Below are 27,042 nucleotides of genomic sequence, written 5' to 3' on the forward strand. Positions count from 1 at the left end.
GTGCATGCAGATGCACTCACATCTGCCTGCTGCCATTCCTGAGCAAGCTGAATCAACTTTAGGAGACGGTCCTGGCGCTTGCTGGACTTTCTTGGGCGCCCTGACACCTTCTTCACAATATTTGAACCTCTCTCCTTGGAAGTTCTTGATGATCCGATAAATGGTTGATTTAGGTGCAATCTTACTAGCAGCAATATCCTTGCCTGTGAAGCCCTTTTTGTGCAAAGCAATGATGACGGCACGTTTTTCCTTGCAGGTAACCATAGCTAACAGAGGAAGAACAATGATTTCAAGCACAACCCTCCTTTTAAAGCTTCCATTTTGTTATTCTAACTCAATCAGCATGACAGAGTGATCTCCAGCCTTGTCCTCGTCAACACTCTCACCTGTGTTAACGAGAGAATCACTGACATTATGGCAGCTGGTCCTTTTGTGGCAGGGGCAGGGGCGGTGTGTTCATTAGGGCGATATGGGCGACGCACTGCCAAACGGGAAAAGGAAGGGATTTTTTTTCTATTCAATTATATCACGGCAACAGTAGTTATCAGTGTTCTAATCTAGACGTCTGATCTGCCACTAAATGTCCAATCAGGCTAAAGTCGTGCTTCAAATGGCCCCGCCCGTTTTGGGGCGATTTCAGTCAGGTTGAAAATCGCCCCAGAAGTCTCTCATAGACTCTCATGTAAAATCTTTCTTTTTTCAAATATCAGAGCTTTCAATACAATCTCTATGGGTTCCGGGAGGGCTTGCACTTACGCGCTTTCGTCATACGTAACATAACCATGAACATAACTAAGAAAAGAGCGGGTAGCAGCGTCAATCAATTCACGTACTACTGTCAAGATGGCTAGCGTTCAGTGCAACTCGATTGTCTCTTTGAAAGAAGTTCCTTTTTGTCGGCGAACAAATCAAGATAAATTGGCAACGAAACAATTAGGACCTCCCAGACCAAATTTAATAATTCAACAGGTTTCTACTAAAGGGGGAAAGTCCTACACCCGAGGATTTTCCAAAAATTGGTACGAACGAAAAACCTGGCTAGCAGGCTGCGATGTAGCTAATGCAGTCTTCTGCTACCCCTGCTTACTCTTTCACCCTGAAGGCGGCACGGCAGACAGCACCGCTTGGACAGCGACTGGTGTAACGGACATGCACCATCTTTCAGAAAAGATTAAGAAACATGAGCTGTCAAAGACCCACATGGATAGCTGTTTGAGATTGTCTGCTTTGGGGAGAGTGAACATTGCCACTCAACTGGATGAGGGATACAGGCTAGCTGTCCGCCGCCACAACGATGAGGTTAGCAAAAACCGCCACATCCTCAGCCGGCTAATCCAGTGTGTGAAGTTTTGCGGAGTGTTTGAGTTAGCTTTGCGAGGCAAAGATGAAACTGAGGGCTCCACCAACCCTGGTATTTTTCTTGGACTTGTCAACTTTGTGGCACAATTAGATGAGGTGTTTGATGACCATCTTAAAAATGCTAAAGTTTTCAAGGGCACATCAAAGACCATTCAAAACGAGCTACTGGAGTGTATGCTAGCGGTCATGAGGGAACATATTGTGGAGGAGGTGAAGTCGGCGAACTTCGTAGCTATCCAAGCTGACGAGACCACGGACGTTTCTACACAGACACAGCTGGTGCTTGTGCTGAGGTACATAGATAGCAACCACAAAGTGCAGGAGCGCTTTTTTGAGTTCCTTCCCATCTCGGAATCAACCTCAGTCTCAATCGCCAGTGTGCTTTTGGAGAGACTGAACGGTCTTTTTGCCGACGACGAGAAAGTCAAACTCATTGCGCAAGCTTACGATGGAGCCAGCGTGATGAGGGGAGAGAAGGCTGGTGTGCAGCAAAAGGTGCGTGAGCATTTCAAGAATGACCATTACGTGCATTGCTATGCGCATCAGCTGAATTTGATCATGCAGCAAGCTACTTCTCGCATCAAAAAAGTGAACATTTTCTTTTCCGATCTGAGCGGGATTGCAACTTTTTTTTCCCGGTCACCCAAACGCACCAGCATTCTTGACCAGACTGTTGCACGAAGACTGCCCAGACCTTCATCCACACGGTGGAACTTCAACAGCAGAGTCGTGAACACTGTCTACGAGAATCGAGACGACCTCATAGAATGTTTTGAAGCCATCCGGACGGGTTCATTGGGTTCATTTGACCAGCCCACCGTGAGAGAGGCATCTGGCTACGTGAGGATGCTACATGATGAAGATTTAATTTTTTTCCTGGGGCTTTTTCACAAAATCATGCCCCACGTCGACATTCTGTACCAGAAGCTACAGAAGAAGGACATCGATGCTGTCTTCATCAAACGTGCCCTCGACAGCTTCACAAGCAGTGTGCAGGCCATAAGGTAAGATTAAACAATATCATTCGATCTTTCTCAAAGCAGAGCTTTATTTGAAAATGTATGCATGAAAGGAGACTGCATTTGTGTTTAAAATTACATTATTCTCATTATATATGGCCAGTGGTGTAATCTAGCTTATTTTATATACTATGTGTACTGTACAGTGGTGCTCATAAGTGTATGAACACATTCTAAAGTCTAAAAAGAGGAATACAAAAATAAAAAAATCATATTTTGGAAATTGATCTTAATGACTTAATTAAAAAAGTTGGAAAATCCAACCTTTAAGGACACCAATTTTCTTTTCTTTTTTATTCCTCTTTTTAGTCAACTTTAGCACGGGCTCATAAGCTTATGAGCACCACTGTATACTGTGGCTATGTGAGACACAAAGGCTAACTTAAACACTAAAGACTTTATGCATCCCTGCCCATTTTAAGTGGAACTGAAGTTTGTACTATACATGGATACATTGCATATACCTGTGCATCACATAGACAACAATACTGTACAAAGCCAACAAACACATTGGTCTGTTTGCCTTCAGGGACTCCTCTCAACAGCAGCTGCAAGAAGCAACAGGAGCCAAAAGACACAGAACAGCTTTGAGAGAAGAGGAGAAGCAGAGGCTGTCTGAAGAGGTCTGCAACACCATCCTGGATCACACCAAAGAAAGGTTCTCTTTCTCTGGCCACCTTGTGAGTGCTACCTTACTGCAAGCAGACATGTTTGAAAGGTACTGCCATTCATTTCCTGATGAGGCTCTGAATGCCACTGTGAATGCATACCCCATGCTGAGCAAGGCAAAGCTCAAGACAGAACTATCTCTGATCTATGAGAATCCTGAATTCAAGGGCTGCTGTGGTGCACTGGCACTGTACCAGGTTCTCATGAGCTACAACCTCCAGGAGACGTTCTCTGAGACTGTGACTCTGTTGAACATCCTCATAACTACTCCCATGACAACAGCTGAAGCTGAGAGATGTTTCTCAACTTTGACACGAGTTAAGACATTCCTGCGAAATTCAATGGGCCAGGAACGTCTGAATGCACTGGCCATGCTTTCCATGGAGAGGGAACTAGTCCTCAGCATGCCTGATTTCAATGAGAAAGTCATTGACCGCTTTGCTGCATTGAAAGAGAGAAGAGAACAGTTTCAGTACAAGTAATGTAGCCTCTCTCTCTCTTTGTCCCTCCCTGTCTGTCTCTTTAACACACACACACCCAAATCAGTTCACAGTTGATGTTGTTTAAAATAGTTATTTTTCATTTAAAAAAAAGTAAAAAATAAAAGAAAATCTGTTCATGTTCATTTTTACAAATCTATACAATTGGCCAGAATATGGTTGTTCATATTTACAAATCTATACAATTGGCCAGAATATGGTTGTTCATTTTTACAAAGCCATACAGATAGCTGTGTTTACCTTTTATAGAAATTATTTTCAAATTCTGTTTTCAGGCAAAATGTCTATCACTGTTCATTTTCACAAATCTATACAAGAGGGCAGAATATGGAAGTCTATAAAAATGTCTTATTACCAATAACTTGCATCAATGTTTTCAGTAGCCTCTATCAAAAGCTCCTGCTTGCTTGTTGTGAATTATGCTCAGGTGCACATATTTCCAATTCAACCATGAGGCCTTTTTGAAGCAAGTAATGTGTATATCAGTATTGACTTATATGCTGCCCCTGTCTTCATGTTGTTGCTGGACATATCTTTTTTAAAATGTGTGTAGGTCACCTAAATCATCAGAAAAATTGCCCCCCCTGATAATTTTTTCAGGAGCCGCCACTGGGCAGGGGTGAAATGCAGTGGATGTTTTGGGGGGGATTAAGTTCATTTTCATGGCAAAGAGGGACTTCGCAGTTAATTGCAATTCATCTGATCACTCTTCATGACATTCTGGAGTATATGCACATTGCCATCATCAAAACTGAGGCAGCAGACTTTGTGAAAATTAGTATTTGTGTCATTCTCAAAACTTTTGACCACGACTGTATATGCCCATTGTCCACACCCTCATGCAATGCCATGCCAATTGGCCACATGATGGTGCTATAACAAGTATTGTAAATGCAAACTTTGAAAGCTCACACCCCTGACCATGTGTGACCTAGAGTCATGAAATTCAGTACATAGGTCCTTCTCCTCACAAGGAACAACATTTTCCTTAAGGACCCATACAGTCCACCATGATGGATTTTCCGCCATTTAGAATTTGGTGAAAAACCCTTAAAACGCTACTCCTCTGGCACCGAATGACCGATCTGCACGAAACTTGATATATAGCATCTGTGGACCAAGGTCTCTCAATGAAACATTTTCCAGGCTAGCATCTCAAACAACATGGCAGCTATCGACCAATAAACATGAATATGGGCATGGTCTGGCACATGTATGTAAATCAGACAACGGTTATTCATATCATAACAAAAAAGCACTTTTATATCAACCATGTGATGGCGCTATTATGGGCACATGTTTCTATGGGTCTTACATGTTTATATCTCTTGATCTGTTTGACTCAGAGTGATGGAATGTGGCACAAATTCCTGTAGAGTATGGTTCTGTTTTGGCCGCATGGGGGGCTGTTTGACAGGAAAACCCTTCATGCAAGCTCATTGGCTTATAGCAGCCATATTGTTTGAGCTAGAGTCTTTGAAAATGTTGCGATTGAAGAGGTGCATCCATAGATGCCATATACCATCTACCAAATTTGGTGCCAATCGGTCCAGCAGGTCAGGAGAAGAAGACGTTTAAAGTAGTCAATATCATAATTTTTTTTCCAAAATACATCAAAAGCATATTGCATGATCTAGTTGATTTAGAGTTGTGATATTTGAGAACCGTGGTTAGGAGTACAGAAGTAGCTCATCCTAAGGAGAATTGTCCAATTTGTCGTGATGGTGGCACAGTGGGCCCACAGCTTGAACCCCGGCAACGCTAATTGTAGCTTTAATTTTAATCCACTACATATTTTTGCATTATTAACCGTGTTTCCATTCAACCTTTTAGGCGAGTAAAGTACATGTCGGATAAAAAAATGTCATGATAGGCCTGATGGAAACAGAAAATGTTTGTGTAAACTTTCCAAATGTCGACAAAACTAAATACACTAGACAAAGTGGGATCTTTTTGTGTCTGTAAAATGTATTATGAGAGTAAAGTCGGTGGAAACGCTTTCATGCACAAAACATGGAGTCACGCGATGACATGATCATCGATGCTTGGCTACCGTTTGACAAATAAAAAGAATCTCGCTCTTTTGTCCATAATAATCCCATAATGTAGGCTATACCCACACTGTATCTGCGAGCTGTTAGCTAGAGCACAAGTGCCAATACCAGAGTTGGTACACTCACTTTTTAACAAAACATTTTGTTGTGAGAAAACCAGCAGTAGAGCTGCAAAATGCAATGGAAACATTTAACTTTTTTACTCGGTACATGGGAATTTAACCACAAAGGGTATTTTTTATTCGCACTATGTCATCACGCACAGCCTTTTATCAATTTGATGGAAACATCTTTGGTGGGAAAATGTGAATATTGTTTTTATGTGGATTTTAGAATATTCACATGAAAATATGTCACCATTTGGATGGAAATCTATACTCAACAAAAATATACATTCATGCAACAATTTCAACGTTACAGTTACAGTTCATATAAAGAAATCAGTCAATACCTCCTGAGTGGCGCAGTGGTCTAAGGCACTGCATGGCAGTGCTAACTGTGCCACTAGAGATCCTGGTTCGAATCCAGGCTCTGTCGCAGCCGGCCGCGACCGGGAGACTCATGGGCGGTGCACAATTGGCCCAGCGTCGTCCAGGGTAGGGGAGGGAATGGCCGGCAGGGATGTAGCTCAGTTGATAGAGCATAGCGTTTGCAACGCCATGGTTGTGGGTTTGATTCCCACGGGGGGCCAGTATAAAAAAAATATGTATTCACTAACTGTAAGTCGCTCTGGATAAGAGTGTCTGCTAAATGACTAAAATGTAATTGAAATAAATAAATTAGGCCCTAATCTATGGATTTCACATGACTGGGCAGGGGCGCAGCCATGGGCCTGTCTCCCAAATAGGCCCACCCACTTGGGAGCCAGGCCCACCCACTGTGGAGCTAGGCCCACCCACTGTGGAGCTAGGCCCAGCCAATCAGAATGTTTGACCCTACATAAGGGCTTTATTACAGACAGAAATACTCCTCAGTTTCATCAGCTGTCCGGGTGGCTGGTCTCAGATGATCCCGCAGGTGAAGAAGCCGGATGTGGAGGTCCTGGGCTGGCGTGGTTACACATGGTCTGCTGTTGTGAGGCCGGTTGGACGTACTGCCAAATTCTCCAACAATGTTGGAGGTGGCTTATGTTAGAGAAATAAACACTAAATTATCTGGCAACAACTCTGGTGGACATTCCTGCAGTCAGCATGCCAATTGCACACTCCCTCAAAACTTGAGACATTTGTGGCATTGTGTTGTGTGACCAAACTGCACATTTTAGAGTGGCCTTTTATTGTCCCCAGCACAAGGTGCACCTGTGTAATGATCATGCTGTTTAATCAGCTTCTTGATATGCCACACCTGTCAGGTGGATGGATTATCTTGGCGAATGAGAAATGCTCACTAACAGGGATGTAAGCAAATTTGTGCACAAAATTTGAGAGAAATAAGCTTTTTGTGCATACGGAACATTTCTGGGGTCTTTTTTATTTCAGCTCATGAAACATGGGACCAACACTTTACGTGTTGCGTTTATATTTTTTTGTTCAGTATATTTATTGAGACAATGAAAGAGGGCGATACAGGCAGGTTGGATATACAGGTGGAAGGGTTGGAGAGGTGATTGAACCCTGGTCTGCAGTGGGGAGAGAAGTTTGCATGTGTCAAAACTGGGAGTGATATGGCTAGACCACAGACTCAGCAGTGTGTGTGTGTGTGTGTGTGTGTGTGTGTGTGTGTGTGTTTCTTTGTCTGTGTGTGTCACATGGTAAGGATTTGTGTATGTCCATCTGTCCGTGTCTGTTTGTGTGAATAAGCATGGCTTTGAAATCATCCCTACAACTTCATCACTACTCTCACTTGTGGCCAAACTCTATAACCTTTTGGAAATCAGAGATGATTGCCAAACAACACTTTATGGTCCTATACGGTGTCCATTTGAGGACATACTCAGAGACTGAGGATGTCGTAATATGGACACGTAGCACTAGGCAGCCACACATTATATGGCATAAGCCTTGTTCCAAAGCAAGTAGAATAACCTATATATTATTTTCATTTAATTCAATTCACATGCCAACAGACTGAGGCCTGCGTGATTAAATGAGGCACTGTGCTTTTACAGGTATTTCCAGCATTATCCGGCTAGTGTCGCTGCATATAGAAAATCCTAGGAAAAGTTCTGTATTTTTTTTCTTTGTTTTTAGTCATTTAGCAGACACTCTTATCCAGAGCGACTTACATTTAGTGAGTGGATACAATATATATATATTTTTTCATACTGGCCCCCCATGGGAATCGAACCCACAACCCTGGCGTTGCAAACGCCATGCTCTACCAACATCCCTGCCGGCCATTCCCTCCCATACCCTGGACGACGCTGGGCCAATTGTGCGCCGCCCCATGGGTCTCCCGGTCGCGGCCGGCTACAACAGAGCCTGGATTCAAACCAGGATCTCTAGTGGCACAGCTAGCACTGCGATGCAGTGCCTTAGACCACTGCGCCACTCAGGAGACATTAATTAACACATGGTGTCTCCAATCAATCAATGTCTGATTGTGCGCATATATTTTGGCCGGGGGATCGCCTGGCAAACGGGATGCAGATTATTTGGCAAGGACAACTTTGCTCAAGCTGATCCTCTCCAACTGACTCAATCTCTGGTGATCGGAATTTGTAAAAATGGGGCAATTAAGGGCAGTTAAAGGGGAGTCAAGGAATCCAACCATGGAAGAAAAGAAAAGAAGAATAGGAAATCCAAGATCTGAATATCGCTTGGGAAAAAAGTGCTTCAATACACTGCTGGGATACTTGTTGCAGATTACAATAATATATTCTGCAAAACCTGCAGCATTAGGCTACTTTAGACTAAAAAAGAAAATGTGCAATAGACCATCTGAAATCAAGCAATAAAAAAAGCTTTATTTTACCTTTATTTAACTAGGCAAGTCAGTTAAAAACAAATTCATATTTACAATGACGGCCTACACCGGCCAAACCCGGACGATGCTGGGCCAATTTTGCGCCGCCATGTGGGACTCCCAATCACAGCCAGTTGTGATACAGCCTGGAATCGAGATGCAGTGCCTTAGACCGCTGCGCCACTCGGGAGCCATTCTCTCAACCAGCTTCATGAGGAATGCTTTTCCAACAGTCTTGAAGGAGTTCCCGCATATGCTGAGCACTTGTTGGCTGCTTTTCCTTCACTCTGCGGTCCAACTCATCCCAAACCATCTCAATTGGGTTGAGGTCGGTGGATTGTGGAGGCCAGGTCATCTAATGCAGCACTCCATCACTCTCCTTCTTGGTCAAATAGACCTTACACAGCCTGGAGGTGTGTTGGGTCATTGTCCTGTTGAAAAACAAATGATAGTCCCACTAAGCCCAAACCAGATGGGATGGCGTATCGCTGTGGTAGCCATGCTGGTTAAGTGTGCCTTGAATTCTAAATAAATCAGACAGTGTCACCAGCAAAGCACCATCACACCTCCTCCTCTGTGCTTCACGGTGGGAACCACACGTGCGGAGATCATCCGTTCACCTACTCTGCGTCTCCAAAGACACGGCAGTTGGAACCAAAAATCTCAAATTTGGACTCATCAGACCAAAGGACAGATTTCCACCGGTCTAATGTCCATTGCTTGTGTTTCTTGGCCCAAGCAAGTCTCCTCTTCTTATTGGTGTCCTTTAGTAGTGGTTTCTTTGCAGCAATTCGACCATGAAGACCTGATTCACGCAGTCTCCTCTGAACAGTTGATGTTGAGATGTGTCTGTTATTTGAACTGTGTGAAGCATTTATTTGGGCTGCAATCTGAGGTGCAGTTAACTCCAATGTACAGTGGGGAAAAAAAGTATTTAGTCAGCCACCAATTGTGCAAGTTCTCCCACTTAAAAAGATGAGAGAGGCCTGTAATTTTCATCATAGGTACACGTCAACTATGACAGACAAATTGAGATTTTTTTTCTCCAGAAAATCACATTGTAGGATTTTTTATGAATTTATTTACAAATTATGGTGGAAAATAAGTATTTGGTCACCTACAAACAAGCAAGATTTCTGGCCCTCACAGACCTGTAACTTCTTCTTTAAGAGGCTCCTCTGTCCTCCACTCGTTACCTGTATTAATGGCACCTGTTTGAACTTGTTATCAGTATAAAAGACACCTGTCCACAACCTCAAACAGTCACAGTCCAAACTCCACTATGGCCAAGACCAAAGAGCTGTCAAAGGACACCAGAAACAAAATTGTAGACCTGCACCAGGCTGGGAAGACTGAATCTGCAATAGGTAAGCAGCTTGGTTTGAAGAAATCAACTGTGGGAGCAATTATTAGGAAATGGAAGACATACAAAACCACTGATAATCTCCCTCGATCTGGGGCTCCACGCAAGATCTCACCCCGTGGGGTCAAAATGATCACAAGAACGGTGAGCAAAAATCCCAGAACCACACGGGGGGACCTAGTGAATGACCTGCAGAGAGCTGGGACCAAAGTAACAAAGCCTACCATCAGTAACACACTACGCCGCCAGGGACTCAAATCCTGCAGTGCCAGACGTGTCCCCCTGCTTAAGCCAGTACATGTCCAGGCCCGTCTGAAGTTTGCTAGAGTGCATTTGGATGATCCAGAAGAGGATTGGGAGAATGTCATATGGTCAGATGAAACCAAAATAGAACTTTTTGGTAAAATCTCAACTCGTCGTGTTTGGAGGACAAAGAATGCTGAGTTGCATCCAAAGAACACCATACCTACTGTGAAGCATGGGGGTGGAAACATCATGCTTTGGGGCTGTTTTTCTGCAAAGGGACCAGGACGACTGATCCGTGTAAAGGAAAGAATGAATGGGGCCATGTATCGTGAGATTTTGAGTGAAAACCTCCTTCCATCAGCAAGGGCATTGAAGATGAAACGTGGCTGGGTCTTTCAGCATGACAATGATCCCAAACACACCGCCCGGGCAACGAAGGAGTGGCTTCGTAAGAAGCATTTCAAGGTCCTGGAGTGGCCTAGCCAGTCTCCAGATCTCAACCCCATAGAAAATCTTTGGAGAGAGTTGAAAGTCCGTGTTGCCCAGCGACAGCCCCAAAACATCACTGCTCTAGAGGAGATCTGCATGGAGGAATGGGCCAAAATACCAGCAACAGTGTGTGAAAACCTTGTGAAGACTTACAGAAAACGTTTGACCTGTGTCATTGCCAACAAAGGGTATATAACAAAGTATTGAGAAACTTTTGTTATTGACCAATACTTATTTTCCACCATAATTTGAAAATAAATTCATAAAAAATCCTACAATGTGATTTTCTGGATTTCTTTTTCTCATTTTGTCTGTCATAGTTGACGTGTACCTATGATGAAAATTACAGGCCTCTCTCATCTTTTTAAGTGGGAGAACTTGCACAATTGGTGGCTGACTAAATACTTTTTTTTTCCAACTGTACTTATCCTCTGCAGCAGAGGTAACTCCGGGTCTTCCTTTCCTCTGGCGGTCCTCATGAGAGCCAGTTTCATTATAGTGCTTGATGTTTTTTGCAACTGCACTTAAAGAAACTTTCAAAGTTCTTTATGTTCCAGATTGACTGACCTTCATGTCTTAAAGTAATGATGGACTGTCATTTCTCTTTGCTTATTTGAGCGGTTCTTGCCATAATATGGACTTGGTCTTTCACCAAATAGGGCTATCTTCTGTATACCACCCCTACCTTGTCACAACACAAATGATTGGCTCAAACGCATTAAGAAGGAAAGAAATTCAACATATTAACTTTTAACAAGGCACACCTGTTAATTGAAATGCATTCTAGGTGACTACCTCATGAAGCTGGTTGAGAGAATGCCAAGAGTGTGCAAAGCTGTCATCAAGGCAAAGGGTGGCTACTTTGAAGAATCTCAAATATAAAATATATTTTGATTTGTTTAACACTTTTGGATACTACATTATTCCCAATGTGTTATTTCATAGTTTTGATGCTTTCACTATTATTCTACAATGTAGAAAATAGTAAAAAATAAAGAAAAACCCTGGAATGAGTAGATGTGTCCAGACTTTTGACTGGTACTGTAGTTATTTCTATGGAGATAGATTTCTATCAACATTTTGTATATGTATAAGTAGCGAGTCACAAACAAAAGAGGTGTTGTGCAAATACAGAATGCAACATTCAAATAAAAATCATAGTCTGTCAATATCCCCAATAAGTATTCAACCCCTTTGTTATGGCAAGCCTAAATAAGTTCAGGAGTAAACATTTGCTTAACAACTCACACAATAAGTTGCATGGACTCACTCTGTGTGCAATAATAGTTTTTAAGATGATTTTTGAATGACTACCTTGTCTCTGTACCCCACACATACAATTATCTGTAAGGTCCCTCAGTCGAGCAGTGCACTTCAAACACAAATTTAACCACAAAGACCAGGGATCATTGATAGATTGGTTAAAAAAAAAAGGAAAAGACATTGAATATCCGTTTGAGCATGGTGAATACACCCAGTCATTACAAAGATACAGGTGTCCTTCCTAACTCAGTTGCTGGATAAGAAGGAAACCACTCAGGGATTTCACCAGGAGGCCAATGGTGACTTTTAAACAGTTACAGAGTTTAATGACTGTGACAGGAAAAAACTGAGGATGGATCAACAACATTGTAGTTACCCCACAATAAGAACCTAAATGACAGAGTGAAAAGAAGGAAGCCTGTACAGAATACAAATATTCCAAAACATGCATCTTGTTTGCAATAAGGCACTAAAGTAAAACTGCAAGAAATGTGGCAAAGAAATGAACTTTATGTCTTGAATACAAAGCATAATGTTTGGGGAAAATCCAACACAAGACTTCACTGAGTACCACTCTTCATATTTTCAAGCATGGTGGTGTCTGCATCATGTTATAGGTATGCTTGTCTTTGGCAAGGACTAGGGAGTTTTTTTTTAAATGAAAAGAAACGGAATAGGGCTAAGCACAGGCAAAATCCTAGAGGAAAACCTGGTTCAGTCTGCTTTCCAAAAGGCACTGGGAGACAAATTCACCTTGCAGCAGGGCAATAACCACAAGGTCAAATATACACTGGAGTTGCTTACCAAGACAACATTAAATGTTCTTCAGTGGCCTAGTTACAGTTTTGACTTAAATCGGCTTGAAAATCTATGGCAAGACTTGAAAATGGCTGTCTAGCAATGACAAACAACCAACTTGACAGAGCTTGAAGATTTTTTTTAAAGAAAAATGCAAATACTGTACAACCCAGGTGTGCAAAGCTCTTAAAGACTCACAGCTGTAATTGCTGCCAATCGCTGATATTCCTGTATTTCATTTTCAATAAATGTGCACCAAAAAAATTATTGTTTTTCACTTTGTCATTATTGGGTATTGTATGTAGATGGGTGAGAAAAACAATATTTGTTATCCATTTTGAATTCAGGCTGCAACACATCAAAATGTGGAATAAGTCAAGGAGTATGAATACTTTCTGAAGGCACTGTATGCACATCTTACAGAGTGTGTCTTTAACATGGTTCTTGTCTGTGTCACGAGACCGACCATTACTATTGTGTGTGTTACTATCAAGGAGTTATAATTTTTGTTGGTGGCTCACTCTTTGATGGTACTCTACATGCATATCGGGTGTGTCTCCACAGAGAGCCGCAATACCTACAATTACTATTGTGTGTGTTACTAACTCCATTTGATGGTACTCTACATGAATATACAGAGTGTGGCTTTAACATCATATTTATTTGCCTGTGTCTCCACAGAGAGCCGTGAGACTTACCAGAGACAGGTGATGTCCATCTTCAGCATCGCCTCAGGAATCAGTTTTCTCGGAGTGGCGGGCTTGGCTCTCTATCGCCGCAACAAGTGAGTGATTGTCACACCAGGTAGATAAGGATGCCACCAAACAACGGAGGGACAATTGTATCATCATTGGAGATAAACTGTAAGATACAAAAGCATGAGCCAGCATTAGCATAGGAAGGTAGAGGTGCAGCCCTGGGGCCTCATTTATACATTTTGCGTACGCACAAAATATGCCTCAAAACATGCGTGCTCCAGTTTTCACGCAAAAGTGGGCATTTTTTACAGCTGAACTTGAGTTGAGAATGTGCTTATCCTCCCGCAAACTTTAGACCAATGTTTCCCAAACCTGGTCCTCGAGTACCCTCAACAGTACCCCGTTTTGTTGTAGCCCTTGACAAACACACGTCATTCAACTCATTGAGGGCTTGATGATTAGTTGACAAGTTGAATCAGGTGTGCATGTCCAGAGTTCTGTTGAGGGTATTCGAGGACCAGGGTTGGGAAACACTGCTTTAGACCATGCGTATATACAGTTTCTAGTGGTTGAAGTATTTGCATTGCAAGAAGGCAAAAGTGGCTTAGTAGTAGCCTTGTGCAAATGGGGAATAAATGATGACACTCTTATTCATAACAACAACAAAAAACAGGTAGCTAAATATAAAAATAAGATTCAGTCATTTGCCATTAGTGAGAAGATTGAAAATATATTTATTTTATCATTGCATCCAGAGCATATGAGCGGAGTGGAGCGGGAGCGAGCGTAGAGCGTGAGCGGACGGATTTTGACAGAGCGGCATTTTTAAAAGGACGGAGCGTCGCCCTATGTCCCGCTCCAATTTCGCTCGCTCACACCACGAGTCTGAAGCATGCTCAAGCCTGACCCAGAATCCATCTGTTTAATTTAATTTGTGTCGTCCATGAATTTGTATTTTATAGAGCGAGGGGAGCAGCAGCAGCAACAAGAGAAAAGGGTTGAGGAATTCAAAAGTTTATTCACTGCACGTAAAGGCCCAACCATAACAAGGGAGAGAAAAAGAGAGCTGGATGTAGCATTTTTTGAAATGATTTTCATGGACTATGAACCGCTGAGTAAAGGAGAACGCGAAGGGATGCAACACTTCGCCAGCGTAGCTCAACCGGGCTACACCCCCCCAAGAAACTATGATAAATTAGTACTTTACTTTGTCAAATTTACATCTGAGATGCCCCATTCACATGCTTCAGCTGGCGATCAAAAACGCTGTTAACAAGCACGACAACATTAATAGGCTGTTAGTGAAAGTCGGGCACCTGGTGAAAAGTGTACGCAAGAGCACAGAGGAAACCGACCAATTAGGTGTCCGCCCCACAAATGCCTGCGCCATTCGATGGAGCAGCCAGCTGCAGATGATTCAGTCGTTCATCCGGTTGTTCCAAAAAGACCCGTTATGGTAAAACAAACTCAAGTCTAATGTTGCTAACATCACCCTGAATCAAGTACGGCAGCTGACGCACCTTGTCAGTGTGCTGACACCACTAGCAGACCTCACAGACAAAATGCAGAAGCAGCTGGGGAACCTGGGGATGATCCTCCCTGCTGTCACAGAAATCAAATCCCTGCTCACCGATTACACTCACGCTGCACTTCCAATGGGCATCGCTGCTTTTGCAGAAACATTGGCAAACAACGTGTCAATTCGCTATGGAATATACTATACTGATTAACATCTCATTTTAGCGTCAGCGTTAGATCCCCGTTTCAAGACAGAATGGATAATCCGAGATGAGTCTGTATGCAACAAATTCGGGGAGATAAAGTAAGGCTGTGGTTTAAGCTAAAAGTGAAATACATGCAGATTTTGTTCCTTTTTTGGAGTGAGCGGGGGGCGATTTGAGTGGAGCGCGATGCAAACTGCGTTGAGCGCTGAGCGATAATGAGCGGACTGGCCTGATGTGACTTTGAGCGGGGGGAGCGGAGGGGTGAACAGCTCCGTGAGAGAGGAGCTGAGATTCTCACCGCTCCACTCCGCTCATATGCTCTGATTGCATCTATTTCCTATTATTATTTTTCATTTCCATTATCATTGCAGAATAAATTCCTTACCTATTTCTGACGGTATGAAATAGACTATAGGCCTAAAACAGGTTAGGATAGGCTACCATTTGTCCCATCTCTCATTTAATTGGACCCACATCACACACTGCACCAAATACCCTAGTTTCAGACTCCTAATTATCCTTACACCTCTGAAGGCTCTAGCCACATCCATGCCAGTCGGAAGTACTTAGGTGTTTTATCTATGAACACTCAAAAGCTGGTTTCTCCACCAACTGTTGGATAAGGGGAACCATGGGGTGTTAACAACACTCAGTGGAGACTAGAGATCCTGACTGACCAAGTTGAACAAATATTTCCAAACCCCATTCCAAAAAATAAGTTATGAAATCAGTTAAATTAAATACCCCCCCCAAAATACAATTGCACTGTATTGCAATAACCCCAAACCCACCCCCCCCCCCCCCCCACAAAAAAAAGTACAAGTATTCAGAAGTCAAACAAATGATAAAATACAACATCTCTAATGAAATAAAACATTCTAAAAATAAGTATACAACATAAGACATAAATAAAATAAATATTCCCAAACCCGCTTCCTAAAGATAAGTTATGAAATAACAAAAAACAATACATTGCAAGCTCTCAACGGTGCAAAACACTATCAAGACATTTCATTTAAAAAAAGAGTAGTAAAAGGAAGAGGGTAATGTTCTGTGTGTGTACAGTGCCTTCAGAAAGTATTCACACCCCTTGATTTTTTCCACATTTGGTTTTTTTACAGCCTGAATTTTGTGTCACTGGCCTACATTAAAAAAAATATATATATTCATTTAGCAGACGCTCTTATCCAGAGCGACTTACAGTTAGTGAGTCCATACATTTATTTTTTATTTTTATTATATATATTTTTTTTCTTCTTCTTCATACTGGCCCCCCGTGGGAATCAAACCCACAACCCTGGTGTTGCAAACACCATGCTCTACATCCCTGCCAGCCATTCCCTCCCTTACCCTGGACGACACTTGGCCAATTGTGCACCGCCCCATGGGTCTGCACATAATACCACATAATTTCAAAGTGGAATTATATTTTTAGACATTTTTACAAATGAATTAAAAATGAAAAGCTGAAATGTCTTCAGTCAATAAGTATTCAAGCCCTTTGTTATGGCAAGCCTAAATAAGTTCAGGAGTAAACATTTGCTTAACAAGCCACATAATAAGTTGCATGGACTCATTCTGTGTGCAATAATAGTGTTTAAGATGATTTCTGAATGACTACCTCATCTCTGTACCCCACACATACAATTATCTGTAAGGTCCCTCAGTCAAGCAGGTAATAAAAAATAAAAAACTGACATTGAATATCCTTTTGAGCATGGTGAAGTTATTAATTACACTTTAGATGGTGTATCAATACATCCAGTCACTAACTCAGTTGCTGGAGAGGAAGGAAACCACTCAGGGATTTCACTATGAGGCCAATGGTGACTTAAAACAGTTACAGAGTTTAATGCTGTGATAGGAGAAAACTGAGGATGGATCAACAACATTGTAGTTACTCTACAATTCTAACCTAAATTACAGAGTGAAAAGAAGGAAGCGTGTACATAATATTCCAAAACATGTCTCCTGTTTTCAATAATTCACTAAAGTAAAACTGCAAAAAATGTGGCAAAGAAATGAACTTTATGTCCTGAATACAAAGCCTTATGTTTGGGGCAAATCCAACATAACACATCACAGAGTACCACTCTTCATATTTTCAAGCATGGGGGTGGCTGCATCATGTTATGGGTATGCTTGTCATCAGCAAGGACTAAGGCGATTTTTGTAGGATAAAAAGAAACGGAATAGAGCTAAGCAAAGTCCTAGAGGGAAACGTGGTTGTTTGCTTTCCAACAGACACTGAGAGACAAATTCACCTTTCAGCAGGACATTAACCTAAAACACAAGGCCAAAAATACACTGGAATTGCTTACCAAGACGACGTTGAATGTTTCTGAGGGGCCTAGTTACAATTTTGACTTAAATTTGCTTGAAAATGTATGGCAAGACTTGACCATGGCTGTCTAGCATTGATCAACTTGACAGAGCTTGAATAATTTTTTTAAAGAATAACGTGCAAATATTGTAAAATCCAGGTGTGCAAATCTCTTGGAGACTTACCCAGAAAGACTCACAGCTGTAATCGCTGCCAAAGGTAATTCTAACATGTATTGAGTCATGGGTGTGAATACTTATGTAAATTAGATACAGTGAGGGAAAAAAGTATTTGATCCCATGCTGATTTTGTACGTTTGCCCACTGACAAAGAAATGATCAGTCTATAATTTTAATGGTAGGTTTATTTGAACAGTGAGAGACAGAATGACAACAACAACATCCAGAAAAATGCATGTCAAAAATGTTATACATTGATTTGCATTTTAATGAGGGAAATAAGTATTTGACCCCCTCTCAATCAGAAAGATTTCTGGCTCCCAGGTGTCTTTTATACAGGTAACGAGCTGAGATTAGGAGCACACTCTTAAAGGGAGTGCTCCTAATCTCAGCTTGTTACCTGTATAAAAGACACCTGTCCACAGAAGCAATCAATCAATCAGATTCCAAACTCTCCACCATGGCCAAGACCAAAGAGCTCTCCAAGGATGTCAGGGACAAGATTGTAGACCTACACAAGGCTGGAATGGGCTATAAGACCATCGCCAAGCAGCTTGGTGAGAAGGTGACAAAAGTTGGTGCGATTATTTGCAAATGGAAGAAACACAAAAGAACTGTCAATCTCCCTCGGCCTGGGGCTCCATGCAAGATCTCACCTCGTGGAGTTGTAATGATCATGAGAATGGTAAGGAATCAGCCGAGAACTACACGGGAGGATCTTGTCAATGATTACAAGGCAGCTGGGACCATAGTCACCAAGAAAACAATTGGTTACACACTACGCTGTGAAGGACTGAAATCCTGCAGCGCCTGCAAGGTCCCCCTGCTCAAGAACATAAACAGGCCCGTCTGAAGTTTGCCAATGAACATCTGAATGATTCAGGTGAAAGTGTTGTGGTCTGATGAGACCAAAATCGAGCTCTTTGGCATCAAATCAACTCGCCGTGTTTGGAGGAGGAGGAAAGCTGCCTATGACCCCAGGAACACCATACCCACCGTCAAATATGGGGGTGGAAACATTATGCTTTGGGGGGGTTTTCTGCTAAGGGGACAGGACAACTTCACTGCATCAAAGGGACGATGGACAGGGCCATGTACCGTCAAATCTTGGGTGAGAACCTCCTTCCCTCAGCCAGGGCATTGGAAATGGGTTGTGGATGGGTATTCCAGCATGACAATGACCCAAAACACACGGCCAAGACAACAAAGGAGTGGCTCAAGAAGAAGCACATTAAGGTCCTGGAGTGGCCTAGCCAGTCTCCAGACCTTAATCCCATAGAAAATCTGTGGAGGGAGCTGAAGGTTCGAGTTGCCAAACGTCAGCCTCGAAACCTTAATGACTTGGAGAAGATCTGCAAAGAGGAGTGGGACAAAATCCCTCCTGAGATGTGTGCAAACCTGGTGGCCAACTACAAGAAACGTCTGACCTCTGTGATTGCCAACAAGGGTTTTGCCACCAAGTACTAAGTAACGTTTTGCAGAGGGGTCAAATACTTATTTCCCTCATTAAAATGCAAATCAATTTATAACATTTTTGACATGCGTTTTTCTGGATTTTTTTTTTGTAATTCTGTCTCTCACTGTTCAAATAAACATACCATTTAAATTATAGACTGATCATGTCTTTGTCAGTCGGCAAACGTACAAAATCAGCAGGGGATCAAATACTTTTTTCCCTCACTGTATTTCCGTATTTCAATACATTTAAAAACATTTCTCAAAACATGTTTTCACTTTGTCATTATGGGGCATTGTCAGTCCATTTTGAATTTAAGCTTTAACATACCAACATGTGGAATTAGTCAAGGGGTATGAATACTTTCTGAAGGCACTGTATGTCAGTCAGTCCATGTCTTTATGGCACAACTCACCTTCAAACTCTGCCATGCTCCACTCTCCATCTGTGTACCTTAATCTCAGCTGAATGACCAGCAGATAGTTGTGCGGAATGTTCTTCCTGAGACAGGACAAAGAAAAAACATGAAATTAAGTTCATGCATAATCTTCGCACCACTATTTCATGTAACATATTTGAGAATGTCAAGATAACCATCATACAACAACCTACCCTGATTGCTTAGTCCCCCAAAAACGTCATTTTGTCATATTCAAAGTCATAAACGAATACAAATTTATCCTCACTTTTCTTGTGGCTTATATTTGTCCTCCTCGCCAGCATTAATGTTTAAATCCCTTACTGCCGGCTATTAAAACAGAAAATACAAATTAGCAAATTAACAGGATTCAAATATTCAACATTCGCTACCACCAAAGTGACAAGTTGTAAAAGTAAACATTTAATTTTTGGATAGCTCCTTCCATCTTGCTTGACGAATGCCCGTTCCAGTGCAGTCGCTGGAGGACACCTGCTGTAGCTGCTGTTGTTGTTGGAATAGTTGTGCTACATGTATCATCAGCCTTTCTTTCATAAAGGCTTCAGACCCCTTACCTTTTTCCACATTTTGTTACGTTACAGCCTTATTCTAAAATTGATTAAATAAAAAAGTTTCCTCTTCAATCTACACACAATACCCCATAATGACAAAGCGAAAAAACAGGTTTTTATAAATGTTTGCAAAAACAGAAATACTTTATTTACATAAGCATTCAGACCTTTTGCTATGAGACTCGATATTGAGCTCAGGTGCATCCTGTTTCCATTGATCATCCTTGAGATGTTTCTACAACTTGATTGGAGTCCACCTGAGGTAAATTCAATTGATTGGGCATGATTTGGAAAGGCACACACCTACAGTATCTATATAAAGTCCCACAGTTGACAGTGCATGTCAGAGCAAAAACCAAGCCATGAGGTTGAAGGAACTGTCCGTAGAGCTCCGAGACAGGATTGTGTCGAGGCACAAATCTGGGGAAGGGTACCAAAAAATGTCTGCAGCATTGAAGGTCCCCAAGAACACAGTGGCCTCCATCATTCTTAAATGGAAGAAGTTTGGAACCTCCAAGACTCTTCCTAGAGCTGGCCGCCTTGCCAAACTGAGCAATCGGGGGAGAAGGGCCTTGGTCAGGGAGGCGACCAAGAACACAATGGTCACTCTGATATAGCGCCAGAGTTCCTCTGTGGAGATGGGAGAACCTTCCAGAAGGACAAATATCTCTGCAGAACTCCACCAATCAGGCCTTTATGGTAGAGTGGCCAGACGGAAGCCACTCCTCAGTAAAAGGCACATGACAGCCCGCTTGGAGTTTGCCAAAAAGCACCTAAAGGACTCTCAGACCATGAAAAACACATTTCTCTGGTCTGAGGAAACCAAGATTGAACTCTTTGGCCTGAATGCCAAGCTTCACGTCTGGAGGAAACCTGGCACCATCCCTACGGTGAAGCATGGTGGTGGCAGCATCATGCTGTGGGGATGTTTTTCAGTGGCAGGGACAAGGAGACTAGTCAGGATCGAGGGAAAGATGTACAGAGCAAAGTACAGAGAGATCCTTCATGAAAACCTGCTCCAGAGCACTCAGGACCTCAGACTGGGGCGAAGGTCAATGACCCTAAGCACACAGCCAAGAGAAAAAAAGAGTGGTCTCTGAATGTCCTTGAGTGGCCCAGCCAGAGCCCGGACTTGAACCCGATCGAACATCTCTGGAGAGACCTGAAAATAGCTGTGCAGCAACGCTCCCCATCCAACCTGACAGAGCTTGAGAGGATTTGCAGCGAAGAATGGGATAAACTCCCCAAATATATGTGTGCCAAGCTTTCAGCGTCATACCCAAGAAGACTCAAGGCTGTAATAGCTGCCAAATGTGCTTCAACAAAGTGCTGAGTAAATGGTCTGAATACTTATGTAAATGTGATATTTCAGTTGTTGATTTTTTATAAATTTGCAAAAATGTATAAAAACCTGGTTTTGCTTTGTCATTAAGGGGTTTTGTCTGTAGATTGATGAGATTTGCTTTTGATTAAATCAATTTTAGAATAAGGCTGTAACGTAACAAAATGTGGAAAAAATCGAGGGGTCTAAATACTTTCCGAATGCACTGTGACATGATCATGTTAACTACAATGTTTGTTTACTAGCTAGTAATTTTAGTTATTGACTACGTTAGCTGTAGTAATTTGACTTAGCTATCTAGCTACCTCTGCTTTAAACGTTATCTGTAATCATTTCTATGGCTTGGTGCGTAGAAAGTAGAAATTCCTGGAGTTGTTCATTCGTTGTTATCTACAGGAATATAAAACATTTTAATGACAGCAAGTAGAAGACACCTGCAAGGAAGTGCTATGGCAGAGTTTTCAAATCGCTTTAATTTGGTTGGTCATTTTCAGCAGTCACGCCCTCACTTCTGGTTTTGTTAGTTTGATTTGATTATTTATCTTTCAATCACTACGCCCTTCCTTCTGTTCCCATGCATTTGATTGGCTGATGAGTTTGTGCTGGTGTTTCATTAAACTACACTTCCTGTCCCATCGACATCCCGGCAATAAAAAAAAATAAAACTTTATTTCAGAATTTCTACAATTTATCTTCTTAAAATGTGATTTTAAACCTAATGATAACCTTAACCACACTGCTAACCTTACGCATCACCCTAACCTTAATTTTTATTTATTTATTGCTATATAGCCAATTTGGACCTTGTGGCTGTGGTAACTAGTGGAAACCGTTGTGCCTGTTGTTCACACGTATCTGCCCTCTCATTGGCTGGAATGGTTCCACCTCATCTTGCCTCCTCCCGACTGCCCTCCATTTTTGAATACATTTATTTTCATTGTTAGAGCGGCCACTATCACAGTATCTGGTCAATATAATGGATACTATGTGTACAAGTGTGTCACCCCCAATGACTCTATATTGTGGCTTCAGCAGAAACGGAAAATGACATTTCACTGGCTCCATTTTTTCTGGTTAATTTACAAGTAGACCAGACCCAGCTGCTATCATATTGGTATCTACAGTATGGTAGAGCCACCCCTTAAGTAGACTGGAACTGTGACTTTTTTAGTGGGGCTTGCAAAGCAAGAGTCCCCATTATAAATCTTTGACGTACTTCTTATTGTGGGACTTGGCAAAGCAAAAGCCCTGACTTAAATCTTCAACATTCTTCTGACTTACTATTATTATTATTATTATTATTATTAAGCACGCTACTCCTCTTACACCGTTTAAGCTAGAAACACCGTTCAAACTTTAAAACGTGTAGACTGGTCAGGACCAGTGAGCAACTTTTTCATACCTTTTATACTTTGAAAGTTTTTGTTTTTTGTCCTTTTTGTCCTCCATCCACTTACATGGGATTTCCTCAACATTCTAAATCTCCCCATTGTGACATCACTTCCAACATTCCATTCACTGTAACTGCAACAATGCAACTTTTGACACAAATCGTTTTGGTGTTCCGAGACAACAATGATGATCTATGCTGTGATGATAAGAAGTCCGCTTACACTGTACTTTGATTATAAATGTTTATTTATATCAAAGGTCACAGTATCAATTTACAGACATCTGGAGAATATCTGGAGAACAACGGCCCAATCTGTTGATATAATATGTTGTCTCTCCCCGTCCTTTGTTCAGAACATGGTATTTATATCCTATGTAACATAATATGGCGTGATTTTAATAAACCAATCCCCGGCCTCTACATAGCAGACTTTCCTCTATTCCAAGAAACCTATGTAGTAATTATTTCCAGATGTTTCCGCAAGCAGAGCCAAGTTCCTCTAACACACCATTTGCAAACGTCAGCAAAATCATAAACTGTTTAGATACTACATATTTCCCCCCTTCGAGACTAATTAAGTCTCGAAAACAAAAAGAATAGGATTATGACAAATAACAATTTTTGTTCTTGAGTAACTTCAGCAATAAACCAAAATGTATGGAGAGTAAACACATGGTTATATAGACACATTTTTGTATGGAGTGTAAATAAATTGTTATGGAGTGTAAGACTGAAAAACCTGTCTGGCAGCTTTCATTCCAAATATCCATCAATCAATCAAGACAGGAAAATTCTCTCACGGCCCCTCTGCCCCAGGCGACCACCTAAGTACTCCAGATCAATTTATAAATCTTTATCAATGCATTTTAAGCCATGATGCAATTGAATACACATGAAAACCTCAGCAAACAAAATACAATAAAAAATGTCCACATTCAGGCTGGTCGACCCATCAGACCCTCCTGTGGATTATCTCTGTCCCTGCCTAGACCCAATATCCCTAAGCTTCAAGGAAATAAACAAAAACATCTGAGGTCCCCACATGTACCCAACAACAGAAAACATAATTCTTCAAATCATTAATACAGAAAGAATATAACACAAATTATGTATTACACATGCAAATATGTCCATATATATCATTGCAGACACTGGAATGTAGTCCACTATACTTAATCTCCTCAGCAGTGTCGACTTCCAATGAAACGTCGATGATGGAATCTGAACATTTCCACACCTTCCTTGTTCCACTTCCTCCAGTCCATTCATATTGTCCATGTTTGAGTATTTGAATCCCCTCTACACATTCCCCCATATGCTTCTGGAAGAAAAGAAAAGACCAAACAGTATCTTTTGCAAAACAACACATTCAAATTAAAACATCAATATCAACTAAAAATATAAAAATGATATATAAAATGATATATAAAATGAATCACATCCCATTTCCCCCCTTTGATTCATAAGAAAATACTAAATATCACAATAATATAATTATCCCACAATCAGATATTCAAAATTTCCTAGAGTTACTTCAACCCTAGTCTTCATAACATTTTAGTCTGACTTTTTTTTCCAATTTTTTCAAAAACCATTTCACTGATTTATCCACAAATTCCTTTCCCATTTTCTGAGGATATTAAATCGGGAAGTCCCCACCTGCTTATTACTTCTTTACACAAGAACTTTGCAACCGACTGAGCATCTTTTAGCTTAGTTGGACATCTTATGCACCTCTTGGTGTAGGAATGTAACCAAGAATAACAGTCACACCCCTGCGAACATAATTTTTCAGACAGATTATTCACCTGCCTATGACATAGTCAACCTATTCAAGCAAATATGGTTCCCAAAAACCATACTCCTTTGTGATCTTTCTCCTAACCTCCCCCCTTGCCCATAGCTTCCTAAATCATCAGACCTAATAGGTCTAGAGGCGCTACTATCAACCCCTCATGGTTTCTCCCAAAACAACAATTGATTGCTACTCTAAGGATTTTTTCTCATTGTCTTCAAAACACCTGCTTTTGAAAGTCCTTCAATTTCTGGTTCAATCCCTTGGATTGCTTCATCTTTCAATGGATACTGATTCTTCCAAGGAGGTCTGGCTCCTCGTCGAAGTTCAACTTTCACCTCAATTGGGCTGATTTCACAAATCCAATATCAGTAGTACTTTGATATCACAAACATTCTTGAACTTTTTGCAACATCTCCTCTTTCAAAGGGTCTGAATCCATCTTCGCACTGCAGATAGATTCATGTGTCATCCGTACAGCTTATGACTCTCCTTGTCCTTGAGCCAAAATCATCATTTTCAGAAATCGCTGATCTTCACTCCTCCAAATCCCCCAATTCTCTTTCATCAGTACAAAAACAGCTTTCTCTGCTTCTGTCTTCATTTCTCCTATTTGCTTCTGCTCATGGCCTTCAGAAACCAACTAGATTACATGTTGCACTCTTCTCAATCTCCAATTCTTTATCCAGATAATCATCTGTGTTTATCTTCATAGCTGCTCCTTGTGGTCCTAAAATTATGCAACATAAGCTGAGTTGAACTTTCTTCAGTTGATGACTCAACCATTCCTCTGAGTTCAATTCGGCAGCATTCTTGAAATACTTCAGCTGAGTTGAAATGGATATTCCAGAAGCCTCGCATCTGGCATTTTTTCCCCTTAAATTTCTTCCATATCTTAGCCTGCTTCAAAAATCTTCACTGAGATTTCCAATCCAGAATACTATAGACTAATCCATCTCTGTCATCATCAACAATTGGTAAACCTTTTCCTTTGGCACTTCTACCAGACAGCCGTCTGGTGTACATCTTATTGTACAACTCAACTTACACAATGCATCTCTTCCCAACAATGCAATAGGTGTATGTTCTGATACCAGTATGGGTATTGTAATTTTCTGATTTTCATAGCAGAGCTCAATTGGTTCCTTAAGAGTAATCAACTGTTTTACTCCCTCAAATCCCTATCCTAATTAGTTAATTTTGACATAGTGAGATGTGTAACCTCTTCAGGCTGAACACAGATAAAAGCAGTTCCGCTATCCACCATCACTTCCAATGGTCCGTTGTTTATTTTCACCTCAATTGTTGGATCTTTTTCCGGTCCTGATGCTACCAGCTGACACCCCCCTTTCGGATCTTCTGGGCACCTCTAGAATCCTTGCTCCTTGTCCCTATAAGGGTTCACCTGTCCTCCAGATGGTCTTCACTTGCTCCTGTATCTTCCTCAGAAATTCCCTCTTGTGTTTCCTTCTGGCCCATTACACTCACAGCAAAGTGACCAACCTGTCCACAATCATAACACACTTCTGAAGATTGCTGGAAGTATGGCTTAAATTTTTCTCCTCTTCCTCTTCCTAAGCCTTCTCGTCCTCTTCCTCTCCAATTCTTTGTCAGTCCAGAAACTGGTTATTGAATATGAAACAACTTGTACCACTAGTTGTGGTTGGTACAATTGCATTTGACCTTGTTCAGTTGAAGCTGTGGCAGTGATTGTTGATTTGGTGCACACTGATTCTTCATAACCAAAGCTTTTCTTCTCCTTCTTATTCTCCCCCAGTTGTATTTCATTGAGTTTTCTGAGAGTTTCTTGGTCCTGTTCTTTCTGGTTGTGTTCCTTTTTCCTGTATAGATCCACTTGATGGGCTATATGATCTGTATAGACACATTTTGTCATGCTTCCAAGTCCAACCAGTTTGCTCCTTACTGGTGAGGGCAGTCCCATCTGCAGTTTAGCTCTCAAAATTGACTGCTCTATTTGACTCACATCTGGATAATTTCCGGTAATATTTCTCCACACTTGATGAACTCTTGACACATAGGCTCTCGGAATATCTTGTTGTCCTAGTGGATCAATCAGAATGTTGTCAGGATGCACATTTGTTGGAAACGTATCTTTCAGTGCTCTCCATAGCCGATTTCTACTTGCAGCCAACAATTCAGGGTCGTTCACTGCAGTCCCCACATATCTATTAAGTCCAGCTCTCTGAAAAATGTCTTCCATGCCTGGAATCCCAAGGAGATTAGCCAAAAGTCTCTTAATGTCTCCTATGGCAGACTGTGTTCCCACCGTAATTTCTTCCAACTTTGAAATCCAAGGATATGCTCCATCTTGAAGAGTAGGCAGCTTCTCAAGTATATCTGACATATCGGTATTCTGCAAAGGCTTATACTCCAGGTTTTGTCCTCGAATGATCACTGGCATCATCTTCTTACTGGTGCTCCCTTGTCTTGGCCTTAATGTATACTTCTTCTCCAATT

At 41.5% G+C, this 27,042-nt stretch overlaps 1 protein-coding gene across 1 annotated transcript in view; it reads left to right on the plus strand.

The window, feature by feature from the left end:
- Positions 1-27,042, plus strand: part of LOC311131781 (pro-neuregulin-3, membrane-bound isoform-like) — a gene marked incomplete at both ends in the record, with an annotated part of 453,127 nt that overhangs the window by 369,464 nt on the left and 56,621 nt on the right. Inside the window, one exon of the mRNA XM_084164910.1 lies at positions 13,346-13,448. Within this exon, the coding sequence (XP_084021036.1) occupies positions 13,346-13,448 (103 nt within the window). The remainder of the gene's footprint in view (positions 1-13,345; positions 13,449-27,042) is intronic.

The sequence above is a fragment of the Coregonus lavaretus genome (assembly GCF_964263955.1).
Source record: "Coregonus lavaretus genome assembly, chromosome: 1".
In the NCBI taxonomy this organism is placed as follows: Eukaryota; Metazoa; Chordata; class Actinopteri; order Salmoniformes; family Salmonidae; genus Coregonus; species Coregonus lavaretus.